Here is a 24,776-nt window from a genome sequence, read left to right on the forward strand (position 1 = left end):
GGTGACCTTGTCATCCCTCATTGAAGTCTTTTTGCACACAACTGCATCCTTCTCGTGTCGTGTTTTAGGAAGGCCAATTATACGATTGCATTTGTCACTGGTTCAAAGGAATCTTGGGTGTACTGGCAGAGCAAGCATCAGGAATTTGCCGTTTTTATTTGATGATGACGTATGATCATTTCACATTTTATCTGAACAGGGGAAAACAGGAGAGAACTCCAGAGCGGTTTGATGTTACTTTTATTCATTACCATTCATCGCACAACAATCTCAACACTGATGTATCATGACTAGATTACGTCCATAGTTTTTGGGGAGTGCTACACATGTGGCAAAAAGCCCAATTACCACAACAGATAAAGTCAGTTGGAACACCACATATTTGCCCACATTATGAATTCAACATTGCATCTGAGAATCACAAGCAGGAAAACACAACAGCTATCTACAGTGGATATTACAAACATACACATCCCTGTTCAAATGTCAGATTTGTGTGATACAAATCAATGAAACCAAGATGAATCATTTTTTGATGTAGGCTTGGCACAAACGATCGCACCACGGAAAACCGCACCTAAAGTGAAGCAAGGTGGTGGCAGCATCATGCTGGGGCTGATTTTCTTCTGCTTGAACCGGGGTCTTAGTAAAGGTGGAGGGAATTATGAATGGTTCCAAATACCAGTTAGTGTTAGCACTAAACCTTAAGTCTTCTGCTTTAAAAAAAAATGACAGGAAAAGACGAACTTTATTTGGGGTAAATCTGTTGCACTTTAAATGAAACCAGAATGTAGTTCACATCACCAACTGGAGGATGGACACACTTGCGCAACCACATTATCTCGGTTATTTATTTTTACATGTACATAGTGTCAGTTGAGTTGTACAGGTTATAAAATGGTGAGGGGAAAAAAAAGTTTTGAAATGATATATCGTGGGTTCATAAATACCACAAAAGCCTGGCATTTTGACAGGGGTGTGTAGACTTTTCATATCTACTGTATGTGCACTTAAATTGTGCTTCAGTCTCGGATAAAGAGGGATAATGTATTTTTTTTATGTTTACTGTATATTCATAAACACACCAGCCATAACATTCGGTACTATGATACACAGGTCAATTATATACTGCAAATAATATAAAAAATATATATTTGAACACCTTTGTTACGCTTGATTAGTTGACATCCAACTCGCTATGAATTGACTCAATAATTTGTGGGAGTGGACTGGAATCTATCCAGCAGCAACCTGTCCCAATTTTTATATTCTGTCACTGTAATGCATTTTGCTGAATGAATACCTCTCTTACGGTGTCAATCAAAATGAAACATTATCGTCAACGTAAAGGCGGGACGTCTTCAATTGAATCTTATTGTCTTCTGCGGGTGTACCCAATGTTGTGGCCAGTGCGTGTACACATAACTGCACGTCTAAAAACACGACATCATAGCCCACTTGAACAATGCAGAAAACATGTTTGCACAATCCCAACAAGTGATTTTCCGCTAAATCCACAACAAACACTGCTCAGCTTGTCACACTCCTTGGAACCTAATCGCGTTATTTAAACGTGACCCGATACAAATAAAACCGTTGTCATATAGCATTCGTGTCATGCTATGAATACAGAAGAGTTCAACATGGCATACAATTTTCCGACTCTTTTGTCATCGGGTCAGATCTAAAATTCTCTTCAGATATTTAATTGTAATCAATCCAAGGTAGAGAACAGATTTCACGTTTATTGTAAATGTCACTGAAATATAAATAGGGTCACAAATAGTGGGTAACAAGTCGTCTGTACATTTTTGTACCGAAGGTTTAGCTGGCAAACTTTCTTTTGACGTTTAATGAACGGTTAGTGACGTTTGTATACAGGTGTATTTATGTGTCTATGTATATATATATACTGTATATATATGTGAAGTTATTACACCAAAGAACAAAATGTAAATACGATATGAGAAACAACGTGTTACCTAGGATGCGTTTAACTGACTAGCCATGTTTGCCAAGGGTCAATGACTGAATGAAATATAACATTTAATATGGACATTTCATTATTATAAATAATAAGTCCAAATGAAGCCTTGTTATGTACTATTATGGGATTCAAATGTTGCATTTCCAAGTATTTCAATCAAGATGATTCAGAAGGATAAAACCAGTTCTCCTTCGACATTCAAAAGACGCAGTTTTGCAAACGTTCAATGTTTCCATGAGTTCCCACTGAAACTGAAAATTCACACGAAAACCATTTACGCACCATAATTGTTACAATTCTACACATTGATTCACGTCACATGCTTGGAGTAAAACCACATGACAGCATTTCACTGAACGGTTACAGGCTGTGTTCGAAATCGCTCACTATCCAATATGGCCAACGCAGTGAAATCGTTATTTTTGTTGTGCTGTTGTATAGCACATTGAAGTACACTTGGGGTGTGTTATTATTAGGTACCGTACTTTTGCATTGAATCATTTAGAAATGTTTGTTTTCACACACTACATTACTGGATTTTAACATTAGTGATTATGGTAATAGAGCCAATTTTTATTTGAGGTGGTAATGATCTTAGCAATACTTTTCAACCTATATTCAATCGAATGCGCTACAAAGACAAGATAATAATTTTTTCAAAGTGCAAACTGATGAATGTTATGCTTTGGAGTTATTTTTGGGGACACATGTTCTCTTTTGAATTTAATGCCTGCAACACATTCCAAAAAAGCTGGTGGAGGAGCAATGCTCAAAAACACCTGTCTGGGATATTCCACAAGTTATTTGGAAACATTTGATTGGGTAAAACGAATTTAGGAATATGGTCAATAATATCAAAAGAGTCTGAGAATCTGGAAAAATCTCTGCATTTAAATGGCCAACCATCAGTGAATGTCTGCGACTTTCGATCCGTCGGGCGACACTGCATTAAAAACGGGCATCACTGTTTAGTCCTAGACTTGCCTGCCAGCAGTCCAGACCTGTCTCCCATTGAAATTGTGCTGCACATTATGAAGCACAAAATGCAACAGACTCTCAAGTAACTGATGTTGTTTGATCAAGCAAGAATGGTAGAGAATTCCACCTGCAAAGTTTCAAAAATTGGTGTATGCAATTCCCAAACACTGATTGGGTGTAGTTACAAGAAAATAACACAGTGGTCAACGCGTTGGGTGTCCGAGCTTTTTTGGAACATGTTGGGGGCATTCAATTCAAAATGAGTCAATATTTCATAAAGTTTATCAGTTTGAACATTAAATATCTTGCTTTGGTCGTGTATTCACTTGAATAGAGTTTGAAAAGGATTTGCAAATCATGTATTCTGCGGTTTCGGTTTTACTCAATGTCCCAACTTCATCTGAATTGGCGTTTGGGAATCATCATAATCATTTTCCATACTCGGCTCTCCTCTGTGCTCTCTGTGTTCATAATCCACTTTGCAAATTCTCTCCTTTCCAAAATTCTACCAAGCGAAAGGCTCACATGCTTTGCCTTTGGACTCCACTGAGTCCTGACCAAGGTGGGACGTCAAAGCATTAAAGGACACTGTGCCCGGGGTGGGTGCGGGGGGCCTCATGTTTTCAAAACTTGCATCAGTGCCTGTGCTGGCACTTGCTGAAATCTGCCTTCCCGCCTCCCAGTCGGCACAACGCCGTGGCTACACCAGGCCGCTTTGCATGTGCACGTGGACCGGGTAGGGGTGGTAGACGAGCGAGGGCGGGGCCTGCGCGATGAAGTAGCTGCCGTAAATGGGCTCGCTCATGTAAGGGGCCGGTTGGTAGAAGCATGTGACGTTGGCGGCGTTGGGGATGGCGTTCTGCTCCCCCAGCACCCTCAGAGCCAGGACGGTGATCATGTTGAGCGTCTGCCTCCTCTCGTGGCCCATCAAGCACACGGTGCTCTCGTCGATGACGCGTCGCAGAGTCATCAGGTAGTCGTACTTGCTGCTCTCCTCGCTTCCCGTAAAGTGGCAATACAGGTGGGCTTCGATCTTGCGCTGCTGCTCCTTCACATCGGGAAAGTCGATGAAGAAACGGGAGCACATGTACCTCTCCAGAGACTTGATCTCCGTCTCGCTGGCCGGATGGAAGTTCCTCACCAAGAGGTCGCTGTATTTCAGCAGGCCCCCTCCTCGGATCTCCTCGGGGTGGTGGGTGGCAATGAGGCGCTGCCGAAGGTGCTCCACGGCCTGGGTGAAGTCACCATACATGCACTCCGCCTCCACGACCACAGAGGACTCCCATGAGCTCGATTCACAGCTGAGTGGGGGAGTTTCTGCACGGACATCCTGAGTCAATCCAACATTCGCTTCTTGCGCGTGGCCGCCATTGTCACAATCCGGAGGCTTCTTGGAATGTTTGGGCTTCACTGTTGGTTCAGCAACCTGATTGGTTTCAGGTCCAGCCTGGTGTGTGCTAGCTGTACCGAGAACACTTGTTGAACTTCTCTGTGAGGAAGTTGTTCCATGAGCCCCGTCTTGCAAAGGAGGCGTCAACGGAGTGGGTATCTCAATGGGTGCAAACAACTGAGTGGTCATATCCGACACGTCTGTGAGCAAGGACCATTTTTCGGGACTACAGATCATCTTGCGGGACATTTTTCTTTGTAGTTTTGGCGAGGGGCAGTAGTCTGGTACAACATCTGGAGACATACTGCAGGTTTTCTTCGCCGGGGGAGGAGAGGAGAACTCATGATGGGGCTCTTGCGGGCCGGGGACGGCAGAGTCCACTTGGACACAATCCTGCACGGAGGATTTCCCGACCAGTGCCGTAATCGAGATACGCGAACGAGAGGCCTCATCTTGAACCTGCAGCTTTAAACATGCACACGCTGGAGGAGATGAAGCCACAGCAGATCCCTTTGAAAGCGCTCCCTTGTCATCCCTTAGCTCAAAACCGATGTCCTCTTCTGACTGTGCGCCTATTTTTGGCTCTTCCTGTTGAGGGTGAAGCTTGAAATCGACATCCTCGGGCGCTAACTCCTCCTGTCCCTCATACCTTTCTGTCTCTGAATGAAGAAGCTGTGTCTCCTCAACAGCTTCACGACCATGCGCTGTCTCGCCACCAGAAGCCATCTTTGAGTCGACCTGAGGGACGCTCGACTGCGCTGGCTTTTCGTTTCCCCCCTCGCTGTCTTTTGAGGCCAACGTCTGAGCATCTGAGGACAACTTCCTCCCTTGTCTCCTGTCGTTCTCCCAGTAGGACTCCAGCATGCGGTCCAGGATGATCTGGAAGGAGTCAACGCTAAATTCAAACTGCCTGCGAAGGGCACTGACGAATCTCAGTCCCACCGTCTTGGCTCTGTTGTTGGACAGCGAGATGAGGCTCCACCTGTCATGCTCGTTGAACACTTTGACCATCTTTTGCACGTAAGCTTCTTTCATGGTGAGGCAGGTGAGCTTGCGTCTGTTCACGCCACATGGGAGGAGGTCCCTCAAGCTGCTCAACACCACCTCCTTGATCACCTGGAAGTCCTCCTGCCTGGGCAAATCTACTCCGAAAATAATGTCTAAGTCCCTGACGTCCAGACCATTGTCCCTCACCAGGACGTGGCTGGCTGTGGCTCCGTTGAGGCGTATGTCCTTCACCTGGATGTTTCTTTCTACAAGTCGATCCTTCACCACACGAATGATGTCTTTGGCACTCACCTGCAGTGTCGGAAAATTCCCTCGCCCGTGGATGGGAATGACCTCGGTCAGGACTTTATCCAAAGCCTGGAGTTGCTCCAAGGTCAAGTGATGGAATCGTTTCTCGGTCGGACGCTCCGTCATGCTTGCCTGTAAACAGAGGTGGCCTATTACAAGTTTTGAATGCCAGAACCTAGTGTTTTTTTTTTTTTTTTTTGCTGGCACAAGACAAAACACATTGACCAGGAATGCAGCTGACGACACTCACCAAGGTCAACGGCTGAGCTGGGGCCTCTCCCATCTGACTGTGAGCGTGAGATGGGTCACCGTGGACTGGTCGCCAGTCAATCACAGGGCACAAATATGCATTCTAAATTGAAGCTAACGCATCTTTCTAGGATGTTGTCGAAAGCTGTAATCCTCTACTAGGTGTGATTGTGAGCGCAAATGCTCATTCGTCTTTGGCTGGCAACCAATTCAGGGTGTACCCCGCCTTCTGCCCGAAGACAGTTGGGATGAGCTCCAGCACGTCCAAGACCCTTGTGAGGATAAACGGATTCGAAAATGGGTGGATGGATGTTGTAGGTGGCGGAAAACTTTTGAAAATGACTTATCTTTGTTCCATTTTTATATATCACAAAAACCTAGCATTTAAACAGGGGTGTGTAGACTTTTTATCTCATATCTGTCAATCTACCTATCAAATTTAAAGGGACAGGACATTCATTCAGTGAAAAATCTTCCAATAATGTAGTATGCACTTACTAAATACTATTTACCGCCTTGCTCAAGGGCAGTTCGATACTAGCCAGGAGGCAGTGTATAGCTAACCACTTGTTACCGTTTTGCCCCCCCCCCAAATTGTTACCCTGCTGTTCCAAAGTTGCTTTACCTGCCATTACAAGGTATACTTTACAGTATATACAGGTACATATGTAAACAAGACAATTTCATCCGTCATACATTCGCTCCTTGAAATGATTAAGACGTTTTCCCGGCAAGATGTAGCGTTGAGGTAAAATGGTGAATGTCGTCTGCGCTGGCCCTCTACAAGCTCTTCTCCTGTGAAGTGGCGGTGATGAATCTAACCATGTGATGCGTTTTATACACTCGAGGGCATCTGCGCATAATGAGGTGCTTTTATTCGGGCTGTTTTGAGGCGACAGCATTGCACTGTATTGAGGTTTCATTATTTGTGGGATGACTCATTCACTCGTTCACGCTTCAAGGCCAATGTCAATTTCAGCAATCAACGTCAAAACCATATCAAAAGCTACTAAGACACATTTGTGAGAGTACATATGAGGTGATTGAGGAGGGGAATGCTGTGAAATTTGGTGAATAATGTGAAATCCTACATTATTGTGTTGCGGTTGTATTATGATGATCTATTTTACTTGAATACTAAAGAGAAATTTCAATTTTTACTGTCCCTTTATACACTTGCGTTGCCACGTTTGAGTTAAGTGGCACAAATGGAATGGGTGGTGGGGGATGGGTTGTGTTTACATTACACTAACTGATGCATTTTAATGACAAGGTCAAAGATGATCCCTGTCAGTACTATTGTAAACTAAAAATAGAATCTTGATGAAGTAGCAGAAAACATTGCATCATTTAGCATGTCATTATTGGCCAATGTATACGTAAAAAAAAACTCCATTCAATTATTTTTTCTGCTGATGTAAACACAATTGCCTTCTATTTTATGAGCACTGTTAGCTGCATGTTATTTACTTATTTACTTCACACATCTAAATAAAATTAAAACTAATAAAGTGAAATTATGACTAGATTCTAGAAGATTGTTATGTATTGATGTGTTTTGCACTGGCCCAAGTCATGTGACGCACTTGGATAGTCTCGATGATTTTGTGGCCAAACAGCACATTTAAATGGTCAGCATCAGTGTCTTATATGAATATTCTTTAAGGGGTGTCGTTTTAAGGGTTTAAATCATCTGTCCTCCACTTCCACTTGGCTTTTTTTTTTTTTAAGTACATGAACACTATGAGTCATACAGCTGTTCAATGAAAACGCTGCATTCACTGGTACAATTACACAAAATAGTCCATCATAGATTAAAGGAAAGTGCAACTATACAGTATGAATACAGAAAATGATGCGCAACTTTATTTTGAAGTATGACTTTTTTATATTTATTTCACTAATGTCAAATTAGAAATGACTCGAAAGTCCTCTATTTTTGAGTAAATAGGTTGACAAGATATTATGGAGAAACATGAGTGAGTAAAAGAAACTTACCTTTTTTCTTGTTTGTTTGTTTTTGTTTGTTTTGTGTTGTTGTTGTTTTCTCCTGACGAATTAAAATTGAACGCACAGGCACAAAAACGCAAAACAACAACAAAAGTCTCGAGGATATATCCAAAAAGGTTGATCAGACCTCTTTCAAAAGAGGTTAAAACGCTGGCACCATGCACAGTTATCCCCTCCTCAGTACAGCAGCACCGTTTCCATGGCAATCTGGCGTCACGAACGTTTACGGCAAATCACGACGCTCGTTCTTGCAACTTGGAGCCCACTCAAAGTGTCCGAGCAGAAGTGTTGTATGTTAGGGGGTCAGTTGAGAGTATGTTAAAGATGTTGGGGGGCGAGTTGGACTGCTTGGAGCACAGCGACCATTAGTGACGCTACTCCGCCGGCGTGCCACTGCACTGCTGCCCGAGCTGTTGCGGGGTGAAACATCGCATCGGAGGGGACTGAGTGAGTCATCCACTCTCCCCCACCGCCATCCACGCAACGTAAATCTTTTATCATCATTCAAGGGCTAGCCCCGCCCACCTCACAGTCCGGTCCAATTACAACGATAGTTTTGCGTAACCAACGTCATGAGCGGAACATCTCGACTCACGGGAAACTGTTGCGTTGTTATTTTTGCGGTTATCTTTTTTTGTGTGTGTGTAAATATTTCATTCACAGTTTTGATTGGGAGGGTTGGCCTCCGGAGTTGGTCCGTTGCTACGATACGTGAGCGCGCCCAAGTTGAATGTGTCATGTCTGACCCAAAACCACTGGTGTCAAACTCAAGGCTCTAGGGTAACGAAAAATATAATAATAAATACTGTACACTATGTCCACTTCATGTTCATTCGTGAATAGAATTGTTCTTCTTTAGGCAGAAAATCTTTCCTGAAATTCACATCTTACATTATTATCAGCATTTTACCTCGTGTAAAACAGTTGTTACATCTCCAAGAAGCAAAAACTAATAATACAAATAAAAAGTAGAACGAGGCACCTCCAACTAGTGTTCCACTTTTCCACATCCAATATGGCAGCGACTTTGACGCACAAAGCTCAGCAAGGCGGAGTCCAGCCTCTTTGTTACGCCAAACTAGGCAACACCACATGACGGTGACGTCAGTCATATTTTGATAAAACACCAGGAAGTGCGGAAGGTGACGACGAAAGGAGACCGAAACCAGAAAAGACCGACGGATTTACTGACAAATCGGCTTTATTTTGCTTTTTTTTGAAGGCGCTTCTTTGGGAAACAACTTTGTGACCGTCAAAGCAACCGCAGAATGCCAAGCATGGATAGTATCCTTCTAAAAGACAGTTTGAGTAAGAGAACTGTTGGAATGCCATTGCGAAGGTCCAGGCGCCGAACATAAGATATTTTTGGACGATACGGGTTTTGTTTACATGTTAGAAATATTGCTAAACCGTCATACACTTGCTGGATTAAAAAGTAAAGCTTCAATTATGCAGTCTACCGTAAACGCCGGTTTGAACTGTTCTTCGGCTTTAGAAAAGATATGTTGCTATTGGTCGGATTATTATTGAAACCCCCACCAAATAGAATCGTGTTTTTATTATTATGATTATATTTATATATTTTACAGTAATCGAAATGTGGTCGAATGATCGTGTAGATATGACAGCCTCATTCAACAACTCTATTGAACCAACTTAATATATAGTAGACATAAAAGATAAAATATTACAGTATCTGAATTACCTATATCTGTCACTAGCCACTGAGGCCTGAAATAGTTCGTGAGTTGTTGTATTGTTTAGTTTGAATGGTTTCTGAAAGATCAGTTTCCAGTTTTGCTCTGTCTGTTACGTAAGGACTTGAATGTTTCTACTGTACTGTTTTGTTGACAGCTCTGAGTCACGCTCGGCAGTTGTCATTCAAAAGTATCTGCCGCGGTTTCTTGTATTTCCATTAACCTCATATCCTAGAGCATCTTTTCAATTTAAAGTTTGCCGCCAAAGAACTTCAAAGAAACTCCAAGAAATGCGACAAAGAAGAGAAATTGGAGAAGGCAAAAGTCAAGAAAGTATGTGACCTAAATACTGGTTACGAGACTCTGCTGTAGACAGTTGATACCGTTTATGCGTGCGTCTTAAGGCCATCCAGAAGGGAAACATGGATGTGGCGAGGATCCATGCAGAGAACGCCATCAGACAGAAGAACCAGTCTGTGACCTACTTGAGGATGAGTGCTCGGGTGGATGCAGTGGCTGCAAGGGTCCAAACCGCTGTCACAATGAACCAGGTACTTTGAATGTACACTATACAGTGAGCCCTGCCAAATAGTGAAAACCTGAGAATAATTTCCTCTCCCTAAAAGGAGTTTGTAATTATGAATAGGTGCCACAAGATGGCGACAATGCACTTAAGACGGAAAGGATCATAAAGCATCAACACCATACACCTAGGATGAATTTGAGTTTATTAAAGCAAATGGTATAATCCGTATTGTGGAAGCTTTTATAGGTCAAATTTAGGAAAAGTATGTTTCAGGGGACACAAACCACCTTCATGTGAGGCTCATCATTTGGTAGCACAACCTGATGTGGGCATACAGGTGTGCACTAGCACTTCACACCAACTGTATTTATTAAGTTTTATGCCGTTAATTGAGTTAGTCATTAAACTCAGAGTTTGGGATCAAATTAATTATATTGTAATACTAGCAGATAGTTTTGGGCACTCGTCATAATCTTCATTTCAGCTCCCCTTATTACAGTAAAGTGTTATTTCATTTCATTTACAAATGACATTTTCAAACCTGTTCTTATGATAACAACGCATAAAAATTGCACATTAGGTGTCAAAACTGAACCCATTTGTTGTGTGGAGTCAGCATTAGCTTGTAGATGCAATGAGTGATTTTTGCTTTGTGTGTGTGTGATTGAGATGTACTCTCTGTATTGTACTTTTATGAATAGAAAATGTGGTCTGTATGTGTTGCAATTTAGTAACCATGTACTTCTTCTCAGGTCACAAAATCTATGGCTGGAGTGGTGAAAGGCATGGATGTTACTCTGAAGTCGATGAATCTGGAGAAGGTAGCCTTTTGCATAAATATGCAGAAGAATAAAATGGCCGTATAAACAAGATTTTGGGTGCCGTTTGATTTTCGATTATTGTGGTTTTAGTTTGCAGTGGAGGTGAACTAAACTGTGGCATCCTAAAGGCTGTTTCTAGTATCATAGTTATATCACTTCATGAGACGGACATATATAGCTTTGTGAGAAAAATGTAGCTTTTGTGGGTGCACATTACTTAATCTAAAATTGATTATGAAAGGCTCTTGGGCTGTGCTCGATTATGTTGTGGACAGATCATTCCATCGCTTTTTGCCTTGCAGATCTCAGGTCTCATGGATAAATTTGAGCGCCAGTTTGAGACGCTGGATGTTCAGACGGCGCAGATGGAAGATACAATGAGTAGCTCCACAACACTGACCACTCCACAGGTACTCGACACAATTACAGATTTCATTCTACAGGGTGCACTTTATTTGCGGCGTATGCACTCACGCAGTCCATGATGTGTGTTTCAGTCCCAAGTGGATTCATTGTTACACGAGATGGCAGATGAAGCAGGGTAATGCATTTTAGGAAAGAATTGAACTTGCGTAAAATTAGTGCGCAAGTTAGTTTTCATTTGAGGAGGATTGAAGGCTGCTTATTTGAGTTTGATGCACTTTGATTAGGTTGGACTTGAACCTGGAGCTCCCTCAGGGACAGACGGGATCGGTGGGCGCCAGCGTGGCCTCAGCAGAACAGGTGAAGTGGCTTTTTGAATAATTTCCCATCAAGCACTTGCACTTAAGCACTCAGTAGCAGGAAGAAATATTCGGGAAATTCTGAAAATGACTAATACTACAAGAAATATGTCCTTGGGAAGAGGCGAGGGGGTGTTATCCTATTGTTGTGCTAACCTGTCCAAATCAATTATTGTCTTTGCTTGTTGTCATTTAAAGGATGAGCTGTCCCAAAGGCTGGCCAGACTCCGAGATCAAATGTAAAGGCTAAGTGCAGCGGAGCGAACACAGAGACCTGTCCATATACATTACCGGTATATGAATATTACTTTCACATCATATCCGTTTCTCCTCTTTACATTAGTGAATTTCTCTGTGGAGCATAACCCTTGTGGATTTTGTGTTTATAACAATTGACAGGCACTTGAAATGTTGGATTCCAACAGGAATGCTGGTTGTCGGAGATGTTCATATGTAATGTTGTTGTAAAACACAAACACGGAAGAATTTGCAAACAAGTAAATGGCGTGATATTTCTTTTTACCATATATAAAAGCCAATACCATAGAATTGCAGTTAAGAAGCATTGGTCCGGGAAAGTCTTTTATTCTTCAAACTGTATGACCGGTTATTCTTGTCCTACTGTGTGAGAGACATTACGTATCCTTTCCTGATGACAAGGCCTTGTGTGGTAATCTACTGATCGTTTGGTTCCAGGTTACAGTTTGAAGATTACACAAAATAAACTTTTATAATAATACTTGTATCTAGTTGGTCTTCACAATAACTTATTCAACTCCATGCCGATGTGAAACTATTTCCTATACCGTTTTTTTAATAGCACTTATTCTCATTAGGGTTGAAGGTTAGCTGAAGCATTTCCAAGCTAATTTTTGGTGAGAATTGATAGACAACTGTGGCACTTGGTCACCGTGCATCACAGGTTTTTGTTGTGTCAGTTCTCAGTCCCATAGCCTCGTGGTTCTGAAATATGTTAAAAACCAATTCAATATGCTCAAATTATGCTAATCAGTTAAACATTTCAGGAAAAAAATCTGTATTAACATTTTTTAATTAAAAAACGTGACACGTTAAAGATACACGATTTTTTTCAAATGTAATTTAAAAAAAGTAACATTCATCATACGTTAGGTTTTTTCCCCCCCAATAAAATAGTGGTCTGTTTTCAACTTTTGTACGATCACATTTTTATGCGGGTTGCTTAATGTTTTTGTTTTGACTTTTTTTTATTTATTGTGGCTGACAAAAAACATTAATTTGGCCGCATACTTTGCAAACAACTGCTTTAAAGGTTCGAGTTTACCAGTGATCCGAATGACGACAGGCAGTGTGAAGAATTGATGTATGACCCCTTTTTAAAAAAAATTGTATTCTTATTACTACTATTATGTGCGTTATAGAATAAACAACCCAAAAATAGTACAGATACAGGATAAAGTTCATAGTTAATTATCTACAAAATTCCCCTTTAAGGAAACTCAAACAATTGTGACGCACCCGGAAACTACGTATGTTTTTTTTTTTTAATTATTCGTCAGCTACAACTGGGAGATACGTCACGTCATGTGACTGCGGCGTAAACAGGAAGCAGCTGATCTCAACTTGTCTGTACCTGATATCATCAAGTAATGTACATTCTTTTACGCCAATAACTTATGTCTACTCTCGGTTGAACACGAGTAAACTTTCTGTGCAGTTTGGGTAAGATACTCTAATAGTGGTTGATTTTTTTTTTATTAGCTAGCGCTGAAGCTGCATGGCATGAATCTACCGTACGTCTCGCTAGCTGAGTTAGCTTTAGCTTAGATATTGCTACTCGTCGGAAAGTGGACTTGCATGAAGTTAGGTAATTATCTAGAACTTCTAATTTCGCCTTGTTAGTGTGTGTAGTCTTGCTGTATTTTTTTAAAATTTTCTCACCACGTGACACGTTTGCTTAAGTGGCTCCAGTGGAAGTGAACACCTAAGTGCAAATTTGTGTGCCTCAGCTGAGTGGGAGGAAGAGGAGAGCTGCGCACAAGAAGTCACCTGATCTGCAGCTCGTTGCAAACTTCCACCGTGTCTTCTGAAGGGGATGTCCAGTTCAGCCATGAAGAAAAAGGTCGGTGACGTCCAAACACAACCGCATTTGAGTTTTGAGTGACACTGTCAAATGCGGGTTAGTTCGACGGTTGGTTCATATAATTGATGTGATTGGAGCGGACAGATGGGTCAAGTGAATTGTCTTGATATTCAGAACAGAAGGTACTTTGCGTTTGCTGTCTTCACCTCTGTAATAGGTGAAAAACAGAGGGCACATTTCTTTTGAAAATGCTTGCGTCATGACAATGAAGGTGTCGGTCATATATTGATCAGGTCAAGAACCACACACATGGATTCCATATATCTATGTGAGAAAACCAACCGAACTATGCGCAAGGAAGCACTTGGTGGAGGCAAGAAAAAAATGGTACTGAAAGCTGTGTCAAAAAATGTTGGTTCCTTAATTAGTGTCATGAAAGTCACTAGTGGACACAATGCTGTCTGGACAGTTATCTGCTCACGTTATCTGCTCACGTTACATTATAATTCGCTGGTTGCATGTCAGTGATCTGTCAAACCCGTCTTTTTTAGGTGTTATTGATGGGGAAAAGCGGGTCAGGAAAGACCAGTATGAGATCAATCATCTTTGCCAACTACATAGCTCGAGACACGCGTCGCCTTGGAGCAACAAGTAAGAACGTCCAAGAGAGTCCATGCGTCTTCTGTTTTTGTTTTTCCTATTTCTTTAATCAAATCCTTTTTGACTTCTTTTGTGAACTACAGTTGATGTGGAACACTCGCACGTGCGATTTCTTGGCAACCTCGTTCTAAACCTTTGGGATTGTGGAGGGTAAAGTAGATTTGTTGTTGATTTGCCAGCTTTTGATTGATGGGCTGCGCAACACACGCACCTCCTTTCTTCCCCCAGACAAGACACTTTCATGGAGAACTACTTCACCAGCCAGAGGGACAACATCTTTCGGAATGTGGAAGTGCTTATTTATGTTTTCGACGTAGAGAGCCGTGAGTTGGAGAAAGACATGCATTACTACCAGTCGTGTCTGGAAGCCATCCTACAGAACTCTCCTGACGCTAAAGTCTTCTGCCTCGTGCACAAAATGGATCTGGTGCAGGAGGACCAGAGAGACTTGGTAAGGTGGATCAATCGTGGCAGATTTGTGGAAGCACTCAGATAAATGTGATCATTGACAAGAGGAGCAGTCAGAAATGCATAACAATCTGTATGTTTCCGGGTTATAATAGCTTGGGATTTTTCACTAAATTTCGTTTTTTAAATTTCCTTTTGATGTTTACTTCTCAAATTGAAGTAGTGGCAATGCATTTGTAGAGTGGTTTTTGTTTGTTTTGATTCGATTTAAATTTTTTCAAAAATGATTAATTTTAATCTAGTTTGTATTTGTTTTAATTTTTGTCTATATGTTCAGTAGATTGAGAAAGACTAAGATTTTCACGCAAATTGAAGATAGCGTATTAAGCCTTCAACTTTTAATAGTAGATATTTTGTTTTTTCATGAACAAAAATAACTTTGTTTGTGTGGCCTTGACAGATCTTTAAGGAGCGCGAGGAGGACTTGAAGAGACTTTCCCGACCTTTAGCTTGCACATGCTTCAGGACGTCCATCTGGGATGAAACTCTGTACAAGGTTTGCCCGTGTGACCAGTCACGACATTTTTTTTCTGGTATTCTGCCCAATGCGAGACAAAATGGTTTAAATATGTATTCCTGCAGGCGTGGTCCAGCATTGTGTACCAGCTTATCCCAAACGTCCAGCAACTTGAGACCAATTTAAGGAACTTTGCACAGATTATAGAGGCAGATGAAGTCCTTCTCTTTGAGAGAGCCACTTTTCTGGTCAGAGCATCTCATGTAACACAAAGTCTCATCGGTGCACAATGTTTGCATCCATAACCAAACATATCTTCTAACGTTTTTAATGCAGGTGATCTCCCACTACCAGTGCAAAGAGCAGCGGGATGCTCACCGTTTTGAGAAGATCAGTAATATCATCAAACAGTTCAAACTCAGCTGTAGGTAAGTTCACAGAATAGCGTCCTTCTCAAATTGTGTGCCCAAGTGACCCTCTGGAACCTGTGCCCCCCCCATGCCCTACTAGAAAAAACGTGTAATTGCACATCCCCTGTGGTAGGTGGAAGTGGTGCGCTCATTTATTCATATTATATTTATTCATATGAAGAAGAAACAAAAGAGGATCAAAATGCATTTCGATGAACCAGTTTGAGAAAAACTAATCGAAATCATGCTTCCAATAATGCGGGATCATCTGATGTCATGTCATGTCATGTCATGTCCCCCCCCCCCAACCCCAGCCCCCAATCAGAAAAAGCCAAAGAAACATAAAGGTTTAGGTCACCACTGACATTCTTTTGTTCGATTTCAGTAAACTGGCAGCCTCTTTCCAGAGCATGGAAGTGAGGAACTCCAACTTTGCGGCCTTCATTGACGTCTTCACTTCCAACACATACGTCATGGTCATCATGTCAGACCCATCAATTCGTGAGTACTGATTGAATCATACAGCGGAGCCTCCACAGTACTGTGTCGATTACCTTTCCAAAGGGCAATATAAGTCGGGCTGGGTGATTATAGAATTGAGACTCATTATATCACCAGCCGTGAGCGTATTTTCTCCATTAAAAGCAGTGCAAATGTGTGCAGCTGCAGCTTTTCCTGCTCACTTTACTTTGCACGTTGATGTAAACAGAATCCGCCAATAAATGAAAGAAGAAACGGTAAACAGAAAGCAATAGTAACAGTGATCGAATGTGTAGCCATAATTTGGCGTCATCTTCCGAAGATGAAGCTTTGTGGACAAAAGAAGTTCCTTCCCATCGCTTTTCGTGGCGATATCTCCCGTGCAACATGCGGGAGGAAGGAATGTCGTCCAAAACCAATCGCAAGCTAAGATGAAGTGTGGAGCGATGGCATCAAACACGACACGTGTCCGACGACGCCTCCGTTCCGACGCCGTTGCTACAACAACCTATCACAGTTAGCAAATTGCAAAAACACCGCTTGTTGAGTAAGTCAAAAGTTTCAACCAACAAAAACAAGGGGCTTGTTTTTGTTGGTTGAATTTTTTATGAGAACACGTATCGTGTTTGATCTTGGAGGTTCCACTGCATCTCCCTTCTTGTGTTAGGTCAAATCCATTGACTTTTATATTGCATCTGTTTCCGAACAGCCTCTGCAGCCACCCTCATCAATATCCGCAATGCTAGGAAACACTTTGAGAAGTTGGAACGAGTGGACGGACCCAAGCACAGCCTGCACATGCGAATGCGCTAGTTGCCATGTGTGTTTGTCCCGCCGGACCCTCTCACTCAGCCAATCAGCTCCCAGATATCTGCGCCGCTCCTTTTTCAAAATGCAAGGAGACCCGCATCCTTGCCTCACTAGATCCTCGCGTTCAATCATACTTAATAGGAGGATTTTGTCTCCCAGGTCATCTTAAGTATATCGAGCAGCGCCGTTGTTTTTTTTTTTTGCTCTTGTCAATTATTTGTCCTCCTGCGTCCGATTAAAGAATGAAACAATGTGTTTACTCTGAAGGGGGATATTATGAACCTCACTGTTGTATACTGAAGACCCCCAGTTCTCACTCAGGGGGATCTTCTCACCCCATTTCCCAGAATGAAATGCAACAGCTACTGCTCCAGTGTATGTGTGCTGTTCTTTGAAAATACAAGCAATATAGTTTTATTCAGAAATACCAAGTGTGTGTGTTTGATTGTAGCTGGAGACTACTTGAGCGCAAAACGTCATCCGCCACTGAAAATCCAGATGTGTGACGTCACATGTAGTTAAATGGGGGGAAAAAAAAGTGCACTGTTTAAATACGAACTTGACTGCCAAGAAATGTCAGTAGGGCCACAACACACTCCACAAGTACAGCAAACAAGCTGAACACACACACACACACACATTTTTGGTTGCCACAAAACCCCCCAATTCATCCTAATGAAGTTGGGTGGAACCTTCACAAGTAACCCCAGAATACATTTCCAGTTCCTTCTCATACACAAAATGGTCAAATCAGATGAGACATTAATGTGTTTGGCATCCTGGATGCATGAAACATGCTAAATATAAAAGACACGACACATGAGGCCTGCATCAGTTGTCCTGTATGTGCCATATGCCGACTAACGGTTGAACGTGTGTGTCAGAAGAGGGGCATGATACTAGTGTAGAAGAGCAGCTGTTAAAAAGTGTTCACAGATGCCCCCGCAGCATGTACGGTAACAAGCACCTTTTTAGCGAATGGGACGCAACAACAGCTGCATGGTGTCCCTTCCCCGATTCTACGTCGTAGCAACTTTAAAATCGTGACAGACGGAAGGGTGCAGTACATTTTTGCAGATTAAAATGGGCGCAATCTACCACCTGACAAATTTTCAACTCCCGTTTTGGCAACAGAAGCGACCTCATTAGATGAATTACAGTAATCAGTTATGACGTAATGTGGGATACTCCCAAGCCAAGCTTGTTAGCTTGCTCTTGAACTCACCAACCCTTAGTAAAACGCTTAGCTACTTTTATTGGAAAGATTTCATCTGATTTTGACAACACACGACTTAATTTTTTTCATGTCCCACCCTCTAACCCCATCATTTCATCTTCACACCACTGGCATCTGAAATAAGGTTTAGTACTTGAAACGGTACTTTCCACTCACTTAATAGATTCCACCTCGACAGGTCCGATACAAAAAAAAAACAATCAAAAAATGCTTTCACAAAGATAATAATGTTCAGGGTTTTTTTAATGCTGTCAGACAGGTCTTAGTTTAATAATACATCTGTTATTGTGGTTGTAGTTTGTAATAATGTATAACTACTGGATGTCAAACTCCGAGGTGTTTCTAATATTCTGGCCTCCTATTTAACAATACAAGGGGGTCAAATATTCCAAACATCTCCCTGAATGATGTTACCACATTGAGTACTTGTTACGCCAAGCAATAAGGAAACGATGACAATCAAAAATGAGCAATGGGTATTTATTTTTGTAAAGTGCCCGCTTTCTGTGCAGCTCAATGCAAGTCAATCACAGTTATTATATTTTCTATTTATTATTAAGCTTAAGATATCCTTTATTTGTCCCGCAATGGGGAAATTACAATCAGAATTCAGACAGGAAAATTAAAAGGAATTATTCTAGTTTTGCAAAAAAAAAAAAAAAAACCCTCCAAACGTTTACTAGCAGTGTATATTTAATTCCACTGAGGCCCAAGAATCAAAATGAATTGTGTTTCGCTGACTGTATCTCCACCTGTCATCTATTGCCAAAGTGTTTATGCTCTTTGACGGGTCACTTGAGTTCCAGGAGATATGAAAAGTCTACACACCCCTGTTCAAAAAACAGGTTTTGGGGATATAAAGTAATGAGACCAGGAAAAATCATCCAAAACTTTATCCATGTGACCTTTGACCCGTACGATTCTATTGAAATAAGGTATAATGAATTATGAACAGTTCCAAATTGGCAAATAGCAGTCAGTTGTCTTTTGACAGGGGGAGGGGGAGGCCTTCTAGAACATCTGAAATGTAATTAGAAGCACTTTAATTGATGGCAGATGCGTGCTCACTCCCATTTCAAATGAGTCGGAATGTGACTGGTTGATTCTGAACACAGTTACATCCCACTTAAAAGAATAACTTTAGGTTTTACTTCCTCATCTTTGCATGTCACAAAAACCTTGCATTTGAACAGCGATGTGGAGACATTTTGTATCCACCTGATCTGCGGTCCCACCAAACCCCTCCAGAGTGCGGCGACCATGCACGCTTTTACTTCTTGACTGCTGCCGACTTTTGCATTGTTCCTGCCGTGCTTATCGCCACCACTTGTGAGGCTGACTGGCATCCTGGAATGCCAAGGCTGAGCCCAATGGAAATTCCCCAAGCCGTTTTGTTCAGGGAGGGAAATTCGAATAGACTACAACAACAAAACTCCACGCGCAACGCAAACATCATGCCCTTTGTTTTATTAACCCTCCTTTTTCTAGCAGACGCCTGAAGGTTTTATGCAAACATTGACTGGTATTTTCAACTGTTCATAATTGCCTGCACCTTTTTCTTTAAGGCCACAGGTCCAACTGCTGAACCCCCCCCCCAGAACAATAGTATGACGCTGCCACCATCAAGGTAGTTGTATGCTGTTGTTTAAGTGATGAACAGTGTTCTGTTTATACCAAAGCATACCTTCCACTGTTTCTTTTTTGGGGTTATTTATTAAATAGGTCAATTTGACCCGTAACATGCCACGGTGGGTTAATTAACCTTTCCCATCATCACGAGTTGTAAAGTAAGAAATGTCAGAGAAAAATGATCACTCGATTGAGCCAGAGCTTTATGGCGTTTGTGTTGTAGGTCTGACCTGGAAAGATAATTATGTTTGTGAACTCAACAAGTGGCCTTCCAGCATCTCTCCTTGGACTTTGTTCCCTGGAGGGCCGGCAAGAGGTGAGGCGTTCGGGGCGGGAGTACCGCTTGTCTTGATCAAAATCCCTCAGCTGACAACAAGAGGTGTTTACACACAAAGATTGTACACAACTTATTGTGCACATGACGAAGGATATTAATTTGGGGTTTTGACTGACGATCCATTACACCATCTCAATAAAACACCACAATTGCGTTTTTAATCAAGAAGACTAGCACTGCTGTGGATAAAAACACAGTCAAACAACAATTTATTTAAAAACAAAAAGCTATCTTGGTAAAGTATAATTTCTGTACATATTATAGTGATGTATTCGTATGTGCCTTGAGGGGCGTGGCCTAATGACAAACATCAGAAGATTGAGTCGGTCTGCTTGTGAGTTGCAATTAGAGCAGCTCCTTGCGAGTGCTCTCAATTTGTAGTTGTGCACATTGAAAAATGCTGGTTTGTTTCCGCAAACTCACTCGAGTGCGTGTTTGGCTGTCCTGTCAAAAAAATAGTTGAAAGTGCAACGAACGTTGTCTCCCCTTGCCCACTTGCGAGGGCATTACAGTACCTCGATTGCCTCGTTGACCAAGTAACGGGTCATAACTCTGAAAACCCGTCGTTTAGGGCACTCGTAAGTCAAGGCGCCACCGTATTCCGAAGAGAAGCGTCATCTGCGTGGAGGGAGGGCCGAGGTTTTGCATCACTGACTGTCATGGCTCGCCTCTGCACCGCAGTCCGTCTGATTCATCCGGCGCTCCAGCAGCGTGATGCGTTGCTTCAGCCTCTGCTGAGTGTGCACGTACTCGTTGAGCAGTCGCGAAAAGCGAGTCTGGAGGCTGTCCAGGGAAGACTCCAGCCTCTCCACCTTCTCTTCCGTATCTTCCCTCTGCAGGCCGCCGCTCTCAGCGTCGTGCTCCAGCATACCCTCTTTGATCAAGATCTCGCGGCCCCTCTCCTCCAGAACCGTCCTAGCGTCCGGATACTCCGTCACGGCTTCCATCAAGTCGTCCTTTGAGAGGCAGAACAGATCCGAGTATCCCAGGCTGCGAATGTTGGCGGTCCGACGGTTGCCCATTTTGCTCCCTTTTATATTCAAAATGCTGATTTCTCCAAAGCAGCTGCCGGCAATGAGGAGAGCGTATTGCGTCACCCCGTCGTCTCCCACCACAGCCAGCTTGCCCTCTTTGATGATGTACATCTCCTTCCCGATGTCACCTTTCCTGCAGATGTAGTCTCCCGGGCTGAAGACCTGGGGGCGTAATTTGAGCACGAGCTCCACCAGCAGTCCCGCCTCGCAGTCTTGAAAGATACGTACTTTCTTCAAGGTCTCCAGATGGACGTTGATAGCGATCTCGGCTCGCAGTTTGTTGGGGAGATTCTTGAGCACCTCTTGCTCGTCCACAGCTTTCTTGTTGGTCCAGAGGTAGTCGAACCACTTGATGACGCGAGTCTCCAGTTCCCTGCTGACTTTGCGGAAGTGCATGTAATGCTTGATGGCGTCAATCCGAGCCTGGAACTCGGCACGGGTGGCGTTCATGTTGGCTATCATCGAACCGACGTTTCCTACAATCGTGGCGAAGATCAGGACTCCGACGAGGAAATCAAACACCACAAAAAGGTACTCTTCATCTCGCACCGGTGCCGGCATCTCTCCGATCGTGGTGAGGGTGAGCGTGGACCAGTACAGACAGTAAACGTAACTCTGAGTTAGAGAGGAATACTCAGTTTTGGAGATGTTTGGGAACACCCAAGTGTCTGAGCCCAACCCTAAAGACTTGGATATGGCATAATAGATGCAGGCATTCCAGTGAATGATGACCAGAATGTAGAGCACCAAGTTGCAAATGCGGAAGATGTTGGGGTAGTCGGTGCGTGTCTCGGTGCGGTCGAAGAACTCGAACATCCGCGGAAAGCGCAGCAGGCGGTTGAACCTCAGCTGAGGCGTGTGGATGCCGGTGGAGAAGTAGGCCAGGTCGGTGGGCAGGATGGACACCACGTCCAGCTTGAATTGTAACGTGCGCACGTAGCCGTCCCTGAGCTTGGCGTGGTCCTTCACCAATAGGCCTTGCTCCAGGAAGCCTGCCAAGCAAACAGCAAAAATGTGTACCGATGTATTGCGCAATGTTGTCCCGGTTGACTTTGGGCGAGAGGTGGGTTACGTCTCGGATCCGGGCACATTTGGACAAACAAACAAGCGCTCACGTTTGGAGCTGAGGCAGTACTTGAGCTTCAGCACTGATATGACATTTAAAAAACGTGTCACCTGTGCGAAGCCGTACACAGGTGTCCATGATGTACACCATGTCGGAGAGGTAGTCCAGCACCAGCCAGCAGATGTAATTGGCCACCTGCAATCTATCAAAACATGCCCTGTGGATTCAAATATAAAAAATAAAAAAAATCATTGCAATATAACCATTCTGTATTTTCATCCCTCAATCTGTTTTGTCTGTTATTACCTGGCCACGACAAGGAACCAGTTGTAGAGCACTGCTGCAGCGATGACGAATAACCAGCGGTAGTAGGCGTCGTCGGATGGAGACACCACAAAAACGTCCCATTTTTTCCTTCAGGCAAATTCCATGTGATTGGAAACAGTCGAAAGCAACGCAGACAAAAGAATCATAGTCAATTCCTGCTTCTTATGTCTTTGGTTTCACATTCAAATTATCCACGTATCCTTCCAACCGAACTTGCGCAAGAGGCCGGGTACACCCTTGCCAGGAAATCAAAGGGCACATGTAAACAAAAGCAACCGCGGTGTTCCCACCAAGTGCATTGCTACGTTTTGTGACATACCTCAGGACCCCTTTGGCATGATTGCCATTGGCATCCGTTTGCATGTTGCTTGTGCGGCTGGGGGCGTTTCGCAGCTCCGGCCCTCTGAAGCGTTCCAGGAAGGAGTCCGGTCTCTCCTGCTCCTGGATCAAGCTCCTGTGAGCCCATTCTCGCAGTCTCACCACCAGGCTGACCAATCTGACATGCGGCAGGAGTGGACATTCGTAGCATTTGTCGCGGGACTCGGAGCATTACACAAGTAAGGCAGTTCTTTTGGTGAAGTTCTTTTCTAATCAGCAGGTCTTGGATATTGATATTCAAAAATGTATCATTTTAGGGGTGCCTGTGGTAACGATGTGATCCCGGTGCCCTCATATTGGTTTTGGAAACCTCAACCTTGCTCCTCTCGCTCATCTAGGAACAGCTTCACACAACATGCGCAACCGGAGGGAATGAAACTTGGCACCTCCTGAACGCTAGAGGCCAGGGTAAAGGTAGGTCTTGATTTCGTTATTTATGATTGTATTATTATTATTTTACTTGTTGTCTTTCATATTTTGTGTATATTGGTTATAGTCGTGGTTGCTGTCAAAGTGCCGAGTTGAGTTCAATTTAGTCCACCTTCAAGAACGGAAATGCCGGATTTGGCTGACCTATGTTGTCTGTTGTGTGTTTTTACCTCGAGACTGCTCCGTGCCTTTGAAAAGAGTTTCTGGAGTTGCCGCCGTGAGGGTCGAGAGCAGCGACCCTTTGGAGCTCCGAGGACGTGTCGTCGCAGATGGATGGAACCCTGGAACGTAGGTCAGAAAACTTACAAATACGAAACATTACACTCTGCCAAACAAATCATGCGCTCCTCCCTGTGGCGACACTTGACAAGGTAAAGCCAAAAGTCACACTACAGTTCAAGATGCTGAAGAGAAGAAATCCCAGTCCCGTTGATTAGTTTATTGACACAAAGAGTTTCACAACAACTGGGAGTGATTCATTACACTGCAGTAGGCTAATAGTTTTTTTTTCAGAGGATAAAGAAAATAGGCCTGTTTGTCTACATATGTTGCTGCAACATTTGTATACAAATGTCCGTTGCTTAAAGTGTTAACGCCGCCACATAGAGCTACTTGTTGTTGATGACGTTCAGCAACATGTGTTCACCTTAAGTTCGTGCACTTATTGGCACTGTTCAGAGTGTACTCCCTGTGGCACTGATGAGGATAAGCAGTATTATTTCTAAGAAAACATTTCTTCTTCAATTGTATGGTGGCTCATGATAAGACCTTAATACACTTTTTAAATCTTCTCACCTGCTTAGAATACTCTCGGCCCTCTCAATCTCCTCCTCCAAACTGGGCTTGACTGACAGGGTGTGGGGCGACCGATCTCTCTCAGGCGTGTGGCCCGTCATCTTCATCCCTGCTTGAGGTAGGTACAAATACGCACTTTGGCATCACACTGAGATCTATAGTAGAGGGACGCTGGATTCTTTGCAGAAGCCGATGCCACACAGCGAAATGACAGCCACCTTGAACCTTTGTTACCTCAAAACTCAGTAGCAACTTTGACAGTAAGCCCTTGTGTACCTCTCATGATGTTACAACACACACACACTCAATAGAAGACTGCTCACGTGATGACATGCATGGACCCGTATTGCTAGTTTATGGTGCTCCAGTCAGGGGACAGTGTGTTCCCCGCCGCGGTCGCGCACAGGGTGACTGAGGCAACTGGAAGGGGTCCCGACTTAAAATGGAAAGCAGCCGCTCACAGACCTTGTGAGGATGAGCGACCGGACAAGACGGTGGCCCTGTGCAGGCTCAGAAGCTCC

At 43.2% G+C, this 24,776-nt stretch overlaps 4 protein-coding genes across 8 annotated transcripts; 2 read left to right on the top strand and 2 right to left on the bottom strand.

Annotated features, from left to right (window-relative positions):
* Nucleotides 1-223: 223 nt before the first annotated feature.
* Nucleotides 224-8,287, bottom strand: LOC147193684 (terminal nucleotidyltransferase 5C-like). Its single transcript, XM_086131546.1, has 2 exons — nt 7,899-8,287; nt 224-5,783 (listed from the first exon to the last, which is right to left on the bottom strand). The coding sequence occupies exon 2, from the start codon at nt 5,775-5,777 to the stop codon at nt 3,666-3,668; it is 2,112 nt and encodes a 703-aa protein (XP_085987672.1). The 5' UTR covers nt 5,778-5,783; nt 7,899-8,287; the 3' UTR covers nt 224-3,665.
* A 738-nt stretch (nt 8,288-9,025) lies between these two features.
* chmp1b (charged multivesicular body protein 1B) lies at nt 9,026-12,415 on the top strand. The gene is made up of 8 exons (XM_086131553.1): nt 9,026-9,194; nt 9,843-9,940; nt 10,012-10,158; nt 10,886-10,954; nt 11,257-11,364; nt 11,452-11,495; nt 11,605-11,677; nt 11,875-12,415. The coding sequence occupies exons 1-8, from the start codon at nt 9,179-9,181 to the stop codon at nt 11,917-11,919; spliced, it is 600 nt and encodes a 199-aa protein (XP_085987679.1). The 5' UTR covers nt 9,026-9,178; the 3' UTR covers nt 11,920-12,415.
* A 428-nt stretch (nt 12,416-12,843) lies between these two features.
* rraga (Ras-related GTP binding A) lies at nt 12,844-17,448 on the top strand. 5 transcript variants are annotated; one of them, XM_086131552.1, is made up of 11 exons: nt 12,844-13,301; nt 13,417-13,522; nt 13,618-13,777; nt 14,290-14,389; nt 14,482-14,548; nt 14,627-14,849; nt 15,267-15,362; nt 15,449-15,571; nt 15,660-15,751; nt 16,119-16,234; nt 16,923-17,448. In XM_086131552.1, the coding sequence occupies exons 3-11, from the start codon at nt 13,751-13,753 to the stop codon at nt 17,024-17,026; spliced, it is 948 nt and encodes a 315-aa protein (XP_085987678.1). In that variant the 5' UTR covers nt 12,844-13,301; nt 13,417-13,522; nt 13,618-13,750; the 3' UTR covers nt 17,027-17,448. The 5 variants fall into 5 exon arrangements, with proteins under 5 accessions (XP_085987678.1, XP_085987677.1, XP_085987674.1 ...); XM_086131551.1 differs by having other exon boundaries at nt 13,665-13,777; XM_086131548.1 differs by lacking the exon at nt 13,417-13,522 and having other exon boundaries at nt 12,844-13,377; nt 13,665-13,777.
* Nucleotides 17,449-20,408: 2,960 nt separating this feature from the next.
* On the bottom strand, nt 20,409-24,362 carry cnga2b (cyclic nucleotide gated channel subunit alpha 2b). Its single transcript, XM_086131554.1, is given in 7 exon segments — nt 20,409-20,885; nt 20,887-22,252; nt 22,437-22,543; nt 22,633-22,740; nt 22,973-23,149; nt 23,631-23,741; nt 24,256-24,362. Coding segments are annotated over 7 exon segments (2,052 nt in total). The 3' UTR covers nt 20,409-20,809.
* Between the last annotated feature and the right edge of the window lie 414 nt (nt 24,363-24,776).

The sequence above is a fragment of the Hippocampus guttulatus genome, chromosome 15 (assembly GCF_054856545.1).
Source record: "Hippocampus guttulatus isolate MCC_2025c chromosome 15, RoL_Hgut_1.0, whole genome shotgun sequence".
In the NCBI taxonomy this organism is placed as follows: Eukaryota; Metazoa; Chordata; class Actinopteri; order Syngnathiformes; family Syngnathidae; genus Hippocampus; species Hippocampus guttulatus.

Coding starts and splice junctions, on each gene's coding strand:
- LOC147193684 (XM_086131546.1), bottom strand. CDS start 5,777: ATGACGGAGCGTCCGACCGAGAAACGATTCCATCACTTGACCTTGGAG.
- rraga (XM_086131548.1), top strand. CDS start 13,751: ATGTCCAGTTCAGCCATGAAGAAAAAG. Junction 14,850..15,266: donor AGGAGGACCAGAGAGACTTG/GTAAGGTGGATC, acceptor TGGCCTTGACAG/ATCTTTAAGGAGCGCGAGGA. Junction 15,572..15,659: donor TTGAGAGAGCCACTTTTCTG/GTCAGAGCATCT, acceptor TTTTTAATGCAG/GTGATCTCCCACTACCAGTG.
- chmp1b (XM_086131553.1), top strand. Junction 10,955..11,256: donor AGTCGATGAATCTGGAGAAG/GTAGCCTTTTGC, acceptor TTTGCCTTGCAG/ATCTCAGGTCTCATGGATAA. Junction 11,365..11,451: donor CAACACTGACCACTCCACAG/GTACTCGACACA, acceptor TGTGTGTTTCAG/TCCCAAGTGGATTCATTGTT.